Here is a 12489-nt window from a genome sequence, read left to right as displayed (position 1 = left end):
CTCACTACAGTTCAGCGTCCTCTGCAAACATCATAGTCCATGCCAAGTCCTACCAAACCCCATCTGTGAACTTGTCCATCACCACTGCAAACAAGAGGGGAGTCAGAGGCGAGCCCTGATGTAACTCTTCCCTTCCCACCGGAAACCCATCTGTCATTCATACTGCACACCTCACCACTGTCTCATTGTCCTCGCATGTCCTGCACCACCCTCTGCCACCCTCTATACCCCACTGCTGCTCACTGATTGTCACCTCTTTTCTTAACCTAGCTTAAACAACTTCTTCCCATTTGTTTGTAGTATGGCTCATCAGCTTTATCCATCTGTGTATACATAATTTAAATTGTAATATATTGCATGTCCTAATATTTGCCTCTCAAATGTAGAAAAGAGGAGAAATCCAAAACTTAAATATACATTCTCAGATACACGTTTCCCAAAGTGTAGTTACTTTACACAAAAGAGAATATAAAAAACAGCGGGATTGAATGAAGTTATTAAAAGTCGCACAGGTCTTTACATATTTTATTGATTAGAGATCTACTTGTAATGCATATATTATAGAAGAAAAGAAACATTTACACGTGCTTTTACATGTTTTCGTGTAATAATTATGCGCGTTTTGTCATCTAATTTACACTTTATTATTTTATTTATTTTGTAACCTGTCTAGAAGTTGCCTTTGGACTGAACTACTGCGCATGCGGGACTCGCGTCGGCCTCCAGTTGCTCCGCCATCTTTGTCGGCTGCCCATTGTTCACTCTTGAGCTAACAACGGCGATAAACCAGTTCGCAATAAAATAACTTGACAGTGTCACCGGCAGCTGCCCGCGACAGTCGTGGATTTGCACTCGGGGTTGCGACTTGTTTTCGGCCAGCAACTGAAACAGAATGGACGATGACCAGCCCAAAACCCTGTAAGTGTATGCCTTTATCGTTAGCTAAACGCTTGTGTTCGTCACGTAATGCTCAGCGGCAGTTTCCAGGGCTGACTCCGGTCTCGAAGCGGTTGTTTCTTTAGGACAGGCACATTGGAGGCTCCCGTCTATATAATAACAGTTGAATGTCTTGTGTAAGCTTTTGTTAAACGTAGCATAACAACGCGTTTATAACATCTAAACACATGGTAACGGTCTTTCTCTGGTATAGTCGACACATTGGTTAATGCTAGCCTGCTAGCTAGTTCCAGAAAAATCTCAAATTAACGCGTCCGTTCACGTTTCTTGCTGTGAATAAGACGGCGTGAAAGTTGAATTGTTTCTAAAATAAATAACTGTTGGTATGCTTAGTGAACGACACTTTAAGTAGTAACTTGGGGAGACTCGCTAAATGTACCAGAGACTTCTCTATAGCGCTGTTAAGTGTTGCAATAAGCAGAAGGACATTAAACTAGCTGGCTTTTCAATGGAGTTCGACGTGCCATCACCCTGATAGAGTCACCATTGTATAGGCCAGGAAACTGTACATATATGTATATGCGTTTGATGCTTTAAGTGTTAACATGGTGTCAGCCAATGTTGATTTGATTATGAAAACGGGTTTTTATTACCTTGGGGAAGATTAATTCTATTTAAAACAGTTCTATTTAAAAGACATGGTTGATATTTCTTTATTTAAACCTCTCCCTACTCTTTGGCTGACATTTAAATGCTCTAATTACAGAATCAAGCATTAAGCATAAATAGCGTTCAAATTTGCATTTAATGGAGCCTTACAAGTGGACTAGTAGTGGTGTCTGGTGCTGATATTGTTTTGTTTATTTTTTTTTATTGTTTTAATCCGTAAGTCGTCATCTTAAATTCAAACCCTTTTATCAGCTCAGTAAGTATGATATATTTTTAGAGATTAAACCATCTTCCAGTGTGTAAAAAGCTTTAAATTGATCCTTGTTGGGCTTCAGCGTTAATCCAAGATATCATACCAAAAAAACACCAGTATTTTGAAGTGTATTTGATATGGAATGCTTTCATAGTAGAGAAATTTAATTTCATAACAATTACTTGTCATTTTAGCTTGTGGCAATATTTTAACTGAATATTTATCCCAACACAGAATGTAATCAGTGATTGTATTTTATCGAAACATGATCATGTCAGCTGCTTTGCCATCTTATGGAAACATGTACCGCCTTGTTATTTTTATCTTTTCCAAGAAATTACAAGAAAGCAATCACCTCCACCTGTCTGAAATTTTCTAGACCGTACCCAAAGGAGGGGTATACGATAATGCATATGTCCTATACAGTTGGATTGGATGAATGCGTGGTATGTGGTTGTGATTTGCTGAGTTGTTCTGGTCTAGGAATTACACATGTAATGGTCCAGCGAATTCACATCTATCAAGTTGTTATGATGCGTCTGGCCTCCTGCACAGTCTACCCAGAAACCTCCCTTATTTAAAACGAAACAAAGTATTTCCAGTAATGAGGGTGAGGCTGATATGAATGTGCTAAAAATGGGAAACAACAACTTCTTACAGTGTCCTGACGTGATGCTTCAAACATTTTCTGGAGTTAGGTTAAAAATGGATTAGGAAAGATGTTTCCCTGGGCTAATTTTTTAACAATGGTAAACTTTTAGAGAAGGGAAACCCTGTTGCCCTGTTAGAGCATCTGCACCAGCCATCGATGGCTACTTTGAAAAACTAGCCAGCACTGACTGTCTCCCGTCTGTTGTTTGTTTTTGTGCATCTAGGTATGTGGGAAATCTGTCCCGGGATGTGACCGAGGCACTCATCTTGGAGTTGTTTGGCCAAATCGGACCCTGCAAAAGCTGCAAAATGATAGTAGATGTGAGGTTTTTTTTATTTTATTTATTTATTTATTTTTCCGTAACTCTTTTTCTTCTCATTTTCTTTTCAGCCCTTGCAATCTGGTTTAGCTACTTGCTTGACTCTTGTAATGTTCATCCTTTTTTTTTCTCCATTTTGCATTGGTGTTGCATCCTCCCAATTTAATGCTTAACAATGACGTCACCATAATTATTCAAGCTTTCATATTGCTCACAGTAACATAACTTATGTGTTTCCTCTCCAACCCAGACAGCAGGTCACGATCCGTACTGCTTTGTGGAGTTTTATGAGCATAGACATGCCACTGCCACAATCGCAGCCATGAATGGTCGGAAAATTCTGGGTAAGGTAAGCTATCGTATCTCCTGGGTGAGTCAACTAGGTCAAGGCTGGGTGGGCACAATTTGAAATGAAGCGTGTGGAGAAACTTGTATCTTGTTAAACCTTATCACACTGCCCTGTTCCTGCTCCACTTCACTTAATTTGTTTAATTCCCCTGTGCAAACCATTCTTCTGTGCACAGTCTGAAATGACCAGGGTGAGAACACTAAGCACTGATCTGTGTAATCTTACTGTTGTGAACTTTATGAATCCTAAAAATATGTAGTCTTGGTTCTCAACAGTGTGAGCTTTTGGTTTTGTGTGTTTGCTGCTCTGTTGGTTGTGTGGAATTAACTCAAATCAGTAGCTGCACATCAAGAAGTGACTGCAAATCATGCAAACCAAAGAAATTAGATGCAAAAATGACTTAATGGCATATTCTTTTCACTGTGGTAGATTAACAGCGGTAGAGTATTTTGAGATTCTCAGAAAGTTAAATAATATTTAATTCGATATTTTGTTGATACAGACATCAAAGATATGACCTTTTTGTTAATTTGTTTTTAGTAATTTTACCAGTTGGGTTATTAATTTGTTTAAATAAATAATTTATTTTTTATTTCAATTATTTTTTACAGATGAAATGAAAATGAATGAAAAATGAGAAAATCTATCAATCAAATTTTAGTGGGACAACAGTTGATGTGTCAATTATGTTCTAGAGCTGCCACCTATTGTTTGTTCAGACCAAACAGATGTTTTCCTGACTTTACTCACACGAATAAAGTGTCCAACTTTTCACTGTCAGCTAGATGCAGTTGACAGAAACATATTTCAGACCTCACCAGGAAGTAGAGTCACTTCTCTTACTTTACTTCAAGTCCTGTTCTCTCTCTCTCTCTCGCTCTCTCTCTCTCGCTCTCTCTCTCGCTCTCTCTCGCTCTCTCTCACTCTGACTCAAATTGTGTTGTGACTTTAAGCTTATCCCCCATTTCTGCTAATTAGTGTAATCAGGAGAAACAACAGCTGATACTTTGGTGATGGAGCATAAAGCAAAGTTGGTGCCAGAGTTTATAAATTTTGTAACTAATGTCTTTGCCTTTGTTTGACACAAATATGTAGCTTCCACAATGTTTATATTTATCTTTACTTCACATTTGGTCTGAACACACTGTTGGGTGAAGTTTTCATTCTAGTTCAAGGCCAGTAACAATTTAATTGAACGCCATAGTTACGGCTCATGTATAGAATGGAAGCGCTAGAATTTTAACCTTAGACTAGAAAATCACAAAAAGGAAGAAAGTGCATAAATGTGGTCACTGAAGCTTTAAATACAGTGTTTTATTTATTTATTTATTTTTCAGCTGTTTTGAATTATTACAGAACTCCTGAAGTCCCATAACATTAAGTGTGTCTCGTATATACAAGGTACAGAAATTCCTGGCTAATAAATACATTTATTTATGTATTTATTTTATTTTAACGAAAACTTTTTTTTTAATTTTATATTATTTTTCGTAAACGTCACCATATGGTATTTCAGGGGCTCTGTAGGTTACAGTACAGTGTCTGACATAGAAAGTGAAATCCAGTATGTGAGTGGGTATAAACACAGTGCTGCCTTTTACTGTCATTTCATGCTCCATGCTGTGCCTGTTTTTAAATGCCGATGTTCCTTAAGTGAGTTTCCATCTGTGTATGAATTAATTTACCGTGGCCCTGCTGTGTAATCATGTAACATTCTCTGATCTCATTTGATTGATGCTCTTCTGTCCCCCTACATCTTTACTGCTGTGTGTTCTTTTGCAAACTTATTTCCACATAGAATCCACATAAGAGCTACTTCCAAGAAAAATACATTCAGTTGAAAATATTTTATCCTCAACAGGTATTGAAGGACCATTTGAGGAGTATAACAAGTTCGTAAAAATCACTTGTTTGTAAGTCCCTTGTTATTTGGACCTTACTTCCTACAGTTTTGCTCCAAATTTTTACTAGACTGAGAGTGAAATGTTCCTGATTATGAAGGTGAAATCTTGATATCCCTCTGTGTACGCCACTGTATTTTTACTGTGTATTAATTACTGCAAAGGTGTATAAAATTAAATGGCAATGGATAAATCAGTTTGTGTTGGTGCTTTAAGAACCCAAATGTGACATACAGAGATCATCTTATTTATATAAAAAAAGTTCTCAATCACAAAATGTGGCCTAAGTAAAAGTGGTGTGTGAAAAAGCCTCTAATCACAGAAAAACAACCTTCCTTCCTTCCACAAGCGCGCTACATGTCTCACCTTTGTCCTCTTCCTCGCTTTCTGCATCTTTCTCTCTTGCAGGAAGTCAAGGTCAACTGGGCTACTACACCAACCAGTCAAAAGAAAGACACAAGCAGTGAGTAAAACTGGTGATGTGGTTGCACAGTATTCTCTGGGGTCGTCTTAGCTTTTTAAACAGGGAACATTGGTCAATAAATAAATGAATTTTGTGTTTTACTGTGTTATGTTTATTTTTCTTTGTTTTTTTTAAGGTCACTTCCATGTCTTTGTTGGAGATCTAAGTCCTGAAATCACCACAGATGACATAAAAGCAGCTTTTGCTCCATTTGGAAAAATATCGTAAGTGTGTTCTTGTGATATTTAGTTTCTGGAAATTTGTGAGCTGAAAACAGCACAATCGAGAATGTGCTAGTAACCAGTGCTTCTGTGTCACCCAGTCTGACTTCCACTGGTTTGTGAAATGAATTAATAGATATGGTGTAAAGGCCATTGTAGGTATTAGCAAACACTACCTTAATAGTTGGTAAACTCGCACTAATCTAACCAGATCTGCTGGTGCTTTCATAAGGAGGAAAGCATCATGGAAATATGCTGGAAACCATATGAATCAGGGAAGGTGAACACTGGTTGGCTCTGACTCTTGTAGGAAAATGATTTAATGTGCTGCAAATGCTAGCTTTACATGGTCAATATTTGGTAATATTCGGTTAAAATATATTCTTTATAGGTCTCAGTCTTTCAAGCTGCTTGTTTTGACCGAGTTTCATTTGTTTGCAGGGACTGTCGGGTGGTGAAAGACATGGCCACAGGTAAATCTAAAGGCTATGGCTTTGTCTCCTTCTTCAACAAGTGGGTAAGTGTGTAAATTATGACCGTGTTAGAGGAGTCAGAAACAGGTTCTGATTTTTCACTTAAGTCAGAGACAGGATTTCCATATTGTATTTGATAATGTTTACAAATGTCTTGTTTTTTTTCTTCTGTGCTTGCTTTGTGTAATCAGGATGCAGAGAACGCCATTCAGCAGATGGGAGGACAGTGGTTGGGAGGGAGGCAGATCAGGACTAACTGGGCTACAAGGAAGCCTGCTCCAAAAACTACAAGTGAAAGTGAGTGAGAATGAAGATTTGGGAGATTTTCTTTTCTCTTTCCCTTCTTTTTTTCTCTTGAAGTAAATCCTCTTGTGCATCTCTGGACTGCTTTTCAATATAGCTGCTATTTTTATATCGCTCCCTAAAGCCCCTTTCTCACTGCTTGCACTTACCTGTGTCACCACCTCAGACATCAGTTTCTATTCTAACCAGAAACATGTTTCTTATGGAGAAACACTAGTCTCCAGCTCCAAACCAGCAGTTTTCAGCTGAAGAGTTCAGTTGTGCGTGCGTGTGTCAGACCAAACAGACCATGTGTGTGGTTTTGTATGATATTGTGTCGTGTCCCCGCACTACATACGTCCGCTGTGCTTCTGTTTTTGTTTTTTAATGGTTGGTAAAAGCTTGTACTTTTATTACCACCACCTACTTCTGGTTGTAGCTCATTACATAATAATAGGCAGTGTGTAAATATAGTTTGATAACTTCTTGAATGCATGATCGTCCCTTAGTTCCTGCTTGCAGATGCAACCTGAAAATAGGAGTCAGGGAAGCCGTGCGGACATGCACAAGAAGGTAATAAGAAGAGCACTCATAGTGGGTGTGCCAGTGCCAGTGAGAGGCATTCCGCAAATAGAAGTGCTCTTGTAAAACTGCCCATAGCTTATTGATAAAGCAACACTTGACTTGTCTAAATATGGGAAACAATAAATATTTGCATGATATTGAAACGGCATCTGTATTTTTTTTATTTTATTTACTACTACTATTTTTTAACAAGGGTTGGGGGAGGGGTATTCTGGTGCGAACAGTGCAAAGATACTCCAGGTCTTATTTACTGCTCAATAGGAATCATGTCTGTTTTTGGTTCTTTGGTTTGTTTGTTTTTTAATTAAAGTTGCTGCTAAGCATATTTTTCAACAGTCCCTTAAAAAAAAAAAAAAAAAAAAAAAAGGTAAAACCCGAGAATATAAAAGTTCTAAATGTTCAGATTTGTTTCTTCTGTGTTTGGCTAATAAAAAAAAGTTGGAGCAGGTTTGTGTTCTGTTTCAAAATGAATATAAATGCACTAGCACTATAAACTAGCCCAAAGCAAATATGCTGCAAGAAAACATTTTGATAACGAAGCTAATTAAAAAAGAAACCTTGTCTTTCTCTTTTCTCATTTTAGCAACCAATACCAAGCAGCTATCTTTTGATGAGGTGGTGAACCAGTCAAGCCCCAGCAACTGCACAGTCTACTGCGGAGGAGTGACAACAGGACTCACAGGTGAGTCACAGTTTACCTCTGTGCTGCAGGGCTGCAAGCACTGCCTACACATTCAACATTAAAACTGTTTTTCCTGTTCATAGAACAAATTATGAGACAGACCTTCTCACCTTTTGGGCAAATAATGGAAATCAGAGTTTTCCCGGAGAAAGGCTATTCATTTGTGAGGCAAGTTGTCTTGTTGTTATGCTTTCTAAGTCTAAATTGTCAAACACACCTAGGTTTAGGGTGTCTTAATATTATCCAATCTAATGCCTGCGCTTTTTCCTATTTCTTTTTTTGTGCAGGTTCAACTCCCATGAGGCCGCAGCTCATGCTATTGTCTCTGTCAATGGCACTTCCATAGAGGGCTATGTTGTTAAGTGTTACTGGGGTAAAGAAACTACAGACATGGTCCAGGGTCCCATACAGCAGGTACAGATGGCACAGGTATGAACCTTTAAGATTTTATTCTGAACGTATTACAGATCGACTACAATGACACCCACTCATTCAAATGAGAGACTGACTGTACTTGTGAGTGATTTTGATGCAATGTGATAGTCTGCCTCCTAAAATATAACTCTGCATGTCAGCAGAACACAGTGAGCTTCGCAGCGCAGCCCTACAGTCAGTGGGGCCAGTGGTACAGTAACACACAGCAGATTGGCCAGTATGTGCCCAATGGGTGGCAGGTGCCGAGCTACAGCGTCTATGGACAGACCTGGGATCAGCAGGGCTACAAGTAAGTACCAAAGATGATTACAGTCAAAAGAAGTGAGCAGTTTGTTCACCTCAGCTTTGTTTCTTTTCTGTGTCAGGGGCTGTTATTTACATTACAGTGAATTAAACATTTTTCATGTTGTCTTGATACTTTAGAATTTCTACCAGCCTTTACAATGCACAGTGCACATTGAAGCCTAGGTAACAGTAGGCTGCTTAAGACAGAAGTAAAGTTAAAGACAGTGAGAAATATGGATGTTGTCACCCACTGGTTTGTGACGTCCTGTTATGAAGCCTCAGGCTCCAGCTGCTGAGCAGTTCTGTCGTTGCCATCTTGGTATTTTAAATCAAAAATGACAAACAAGGGACGGATTAGACATTGCTACACAATGCGAGTGTAGTTTCACAAGTTGTTAGCTAGTTAACATGCATGCTGGGTAATTGTCCTTTCTGAAACTTGGAATTACCAAAATCGACTTAGGGTTTTATTCTGCATGAGCAGAAATAAGTGACTGAATCCACAAACCCATCAGGAAAGTACTTACAGAGGTCTGGACAGAGGTCTGGACAGGGGCTGTTTTCCCCTTTTAGGCTTTTATACGACCACAAGTGTTTTTGCTGCAGCAGCATCTCCTGCTAAAAATAATGCAACTTTAAGGCTCATTCACTCTTCTGACCTGGAAGCTACATCCATATTTTATACTGTGTATTAGTGTAGTCCCTCACTCATAAAAGGCTGATGGAGTATTGTCGTCTGACTTTAGTCTGTCTTTGTTTTTCTTGGCTACATGCAGAGCAGTGCAAGTCCACATTTAATTCAATTCAGATACTGTTAAAGTATTGAAAAATGCTGGCATAAGAATAACTTGTATTCCTTTTAATAACCCATGTTGGAATTCATACATTGAAACCCCTGCATCTGATGGAATCTGAACAGCTCAAATTATGTGCAAAGGAAGTTCTAATTGAAACTAGAAATGAGTAAAGCTTTAAAGCTGTTTTCTGCTGATATGGAGCACCAGTCTGATACCAGCAGCTAGTAAATGCATCAAAAATAAGCTGTAGTCTGTGCTTTAACCCTCAGATTTATGCTATAGTTGCATTTACTAGGCTTAGTGGTAGCAGTGACAGCTGTCAGTATTAATTAATTTATTTATTTTAAATGTGTAAGACAGCAGCAGGATCAACATATAATTTGCTACCTTATTTCCTGCTTGGAACTAGTGGTCTACTATTAGAATAATAACCAATACCCAAACTAGTGATATGAGGATTGGGCTGATATCTGATCAGTGCATCTTTACTCTGGTTCATGTCTTACTTGGCTGCATTTGTTTTTACCCCTTAGCCATAAAAGGTTGATTTGCTATTGTCGTCACCCCGCTGGCTGGGTGGGTGGGCGGGCGACTTGGACACCTAAGTTTGTGAATGCGATAACTCAAGAAGGCAGTCACCTAAGCTTTTGGAATTGATACCATAGATGCATCTACTAAAAATCTTTGATGAGTTAGAACCTCAGTGACCTTGACCTCAAGGTCAAAATTTTGAATTTGATTTTGAAGTTGATATCATAGGTGTTTCTGCTAGGAGGCTGAGGGGTAGCATAAGCAGTTGTCAGTATTTTGCATTTTTTCTAATTGTTCTGTTTTTGTGTGCTGTTGCAGTCATTTACATGCTGGTGCTGGATGGACAGGTGTGGGTGCCATGAGCAATGGAGGCATGGTGGAGGCTGGGCAAGGAGTCAACGGGACTGTGCTAACCAACCAGGCTGGCATGGGTACTGCTGGCTATCACACTCACTGATCACAGCGTCCGTCTCCCTCTAAGCCTCTGAGGCCACAAGGATGATACTCTGCTGGGGAAGGAGTGCAGTAGAAGTGCTCTGTCTGTCACCTCACCAAATTACTTTGTTAGTGAAGCTGGTACGCCATTTTATCAACCATACAAGCCCCAAACTTCACTCACCGCCCAAATGTGCAAGTGTAAAGATAATTAGTCACACTTTAACACAGTTAAAGCTATCGCTAATGCACCTTGCATTCCTGGGCCCATTTTATTGTTTGGTGTACTACTGGCCAAATGTAAATTCTCCTACGATATTTTGAGCTCAGCCACAGTTTAGTTTAAAAGGAACCTTTTTCTTGAATTAGATTTCTATTCAAACAGCTGCTTTAATGTTTGTTTTCAGCCCCCAAGAGCCAAAGAGCAAGGGCAGGATTTTATACCAATATTCAACGATCGTCCAGGGCGAAAGAGGTGACGAACTCAATAGTTGGCACAATTGCTACAAGCTACAAGATGTGTCTTGAATAAGGGTACGGGGTTTTGTTTTGTGGGTTTTTTTTTTAGTTTTCTTTCAGTTGGAGAATCAATGTCACTGTCCGTCTGTCCAGTTGCTAAAGTAAAACACAAGTCCGAGCGAGTTCTCAGGGTGTTGTCAAGTCATTCTGTGAAATGTAGGATATCACTGAGTAGAAGGAGCCAGCAGGTTGAGGGAAGGATGCGGATGCAAACAAAAAAAAAGAACAACAACAAAAAAATCAAAGTAAATTTGAGCGCTACTTCACTTGTTATCCCGGACAGGACTGGGCAGAGAATCCCATCTGCGGATTAAGAAATGTGTGTGTGTGCTTACGTGTGTGCATGAACTGATGCTTTTACACACAAGACAATACCCTGGTCATCTTCCCCTGAAACTGAAAGGACTATGCCATCTTTTCTTTTTTCCCCTTTTTTGCTACAAATCTAATAGATGAACTGCCATTTCTTTTTTCTTTTTTTTTCTTTTTCTTTTTGTTGAGCAAATTTAAAATGCTGTTATTGTAAAAAGAGCTTTTGCCTTTTTGTGTTTCATTTCAGGACTCTTGTCTTATAAAGAAATGTTGAAGTGACACCATCTAATCATGTGATGCGCAAAATCTTCTGTTTTCTTTCTAAAACATGAAGTGGCTGTCAACTGTCAACTTTTATTTTTTAAATTAGATGATCTCCAATAAAATGCAGGGATTACTGCCACTTCTATCTTACTTATAGGCAGACAAATATTGCACAAATACTTAAGTTGTCACAAAATTTGAAACATTAGAGGGTTTTTTTGTTTGTTTTGTTTTGCATTCCAGTTTATTTGTGATTTCATTTGGAAGTCTGTTTTATGTAAATAACAAAACAGTCTGTTCAACTGTACTGAATCTGTATAAAGACAACATGATGATTAAGGAAGTGTGCTTGCTCTCCTGGTTGGGGAAGTGGATTCCATAAATGAGTAGCAACAATGACTAGGACGTGTTGGGAGGCGGTGCAGCATTTCAATCTTTCACGTGCTTGGTGGACACGCTGGAAAAGCCTTTAACCTTATAGTTCTTAACTTATTTTGTTTTCCCCCCACCTGACAGTTTGTTTTTGGGTACAGAAGCAACTTCTTAAGGATTAGATTTTGTTTACTGTGACCCCAGTCATTTAAACACAATCGGAAAAAAAAACCTTGCTGTGCTGCCTTATCAGTGACCTACCTTTCATTAAACCGAAAATCATCACAGTAGGCAGTGCCTAAGAATGATTCCAACCCAAAGCAAGTTCTGTTAAAGCTCCAGTAACATGCTTTGTGATTTTAATTAAATTTTTTTGGTCTGTTGTCCCATTAAAGTGCTGATACTTAAAACAGATCACATTTATGCTGTTGGCGTCTATGCTATACAGCAGGTGGAGCCTGAGATGGAGAACATTATTTGTAGTCTTGTTACAACTTGCTGCCGGAGAGGCAACGCAGTGCATGCAGATGTGGTCAGGACAACCAAGTTCAAGATCAAAATAAGCCTCAGAATGAAGGGAAAATGGTGATTTTAAGTGATTTTGAACATGCCCTCATTGTGGGAGATGAGTGGATCTGAGAATATCAGAAACTGCTGAACTACTGGGGATTTTCTCACACAACCACTGCTAGGGTTTACAGAGAAGGGTCTGAGAAGGAATCTGGTACCCAGGGAGTGGCAGCCTCTATAATGTCTGTGACAGAGGTCGGAAGAGAATGGTCAGACTGCTCTG

At 39.0% G+C, this 12489-nt stretch overlaps 1 protein-coding gene across 3 annotated transcripts; it reads left to right on the top strand.

The window, feature by feature from the left end:
• The first annotated feature begins 706 nt into the window (after positions 1-706).
• LOC101473693 (cytotoxic granule associated RNA binding protein TIA1) lies at positions 707-11663 on the top strand. Of its 3 annotated transcripts, none has more exons than XM_012918825.3 (12): positions 710-918; positions 2695-2791; positions 3041-3139; positions 5449-5503; positions 5640-5727; positions 6166-6241; positions 6389-6494; positions 7648-7746; positions 7830-7914; positions 8034-8175; positions 8325-8470; positions 10113-11663. In XM_012918825.3, the coding sequence occupies exons 1-12, from the start codon at positions 893-895 to the stop codon at positions 10249-10251; spliced, it is 1158 nt and encodes a 385-aa protein (XP_012774279.1). In that variant the 5' UTR covers positions 710-892; the 3' UTR covers positions 10252-11663. The 3 variants fall into 3 exon arrangements, with proteins under 3 accessions (XP_076742842.1, XP_012774279.1, XP_004549990.1); XM_004549933.3 differs by having other exon boundaries at positions 8322-8470; XM_076886727.1 differs by lacking the exons at positions 7648-7746; positions 7830-7914; positions 8034-8175; positions 8325-8470; positions 10113-11663 and adding an exon at positions 6989-7401 and having other exon boundaries at positions 707-918.
• Positions 11664-12489: the final 826 nt, after the last annotated feature.

The sequence above is a fragment of the Maylandia zebra genome, linkage group LG7, assembly GCF_041146795.1.
Source record: "Maylandia zebra isolate NMK-2024a linkage group LG7, Mzebra_GT3a, whole genome shotgun sequence".
NCBI classification, from domain to species: Eukaryota; Metazoa; Chordata; class Actinopteri; order Cichliformes; family Cichlidae; genus Maylandia; species Maylandia zebra.
This window is presented reverse-complemented; position numbering and strand designations above follow the sequence as displayed.

Coding starts and splice junctions, on each gene's coding strand:
- LOC101473693 (XM_004549933.3), top strand. CDS start 893: ATGGACGATGACCAGCCCAAAACCCT. Junction 919..2,694: donor GATGACCAGCCCAAAACCCT/GTAAGTGTATGC, acceptor TTGTGCATCTAG/GTATGTGGGAAATCTGTCCC. Junction 3,140..5,448: donor GTCGGAAAATTCTGGGTAAG/GTAAGCTATCGT, acceptor TCTCTCTTGCAG/GAAGTCAAGGTCAACTGGGC.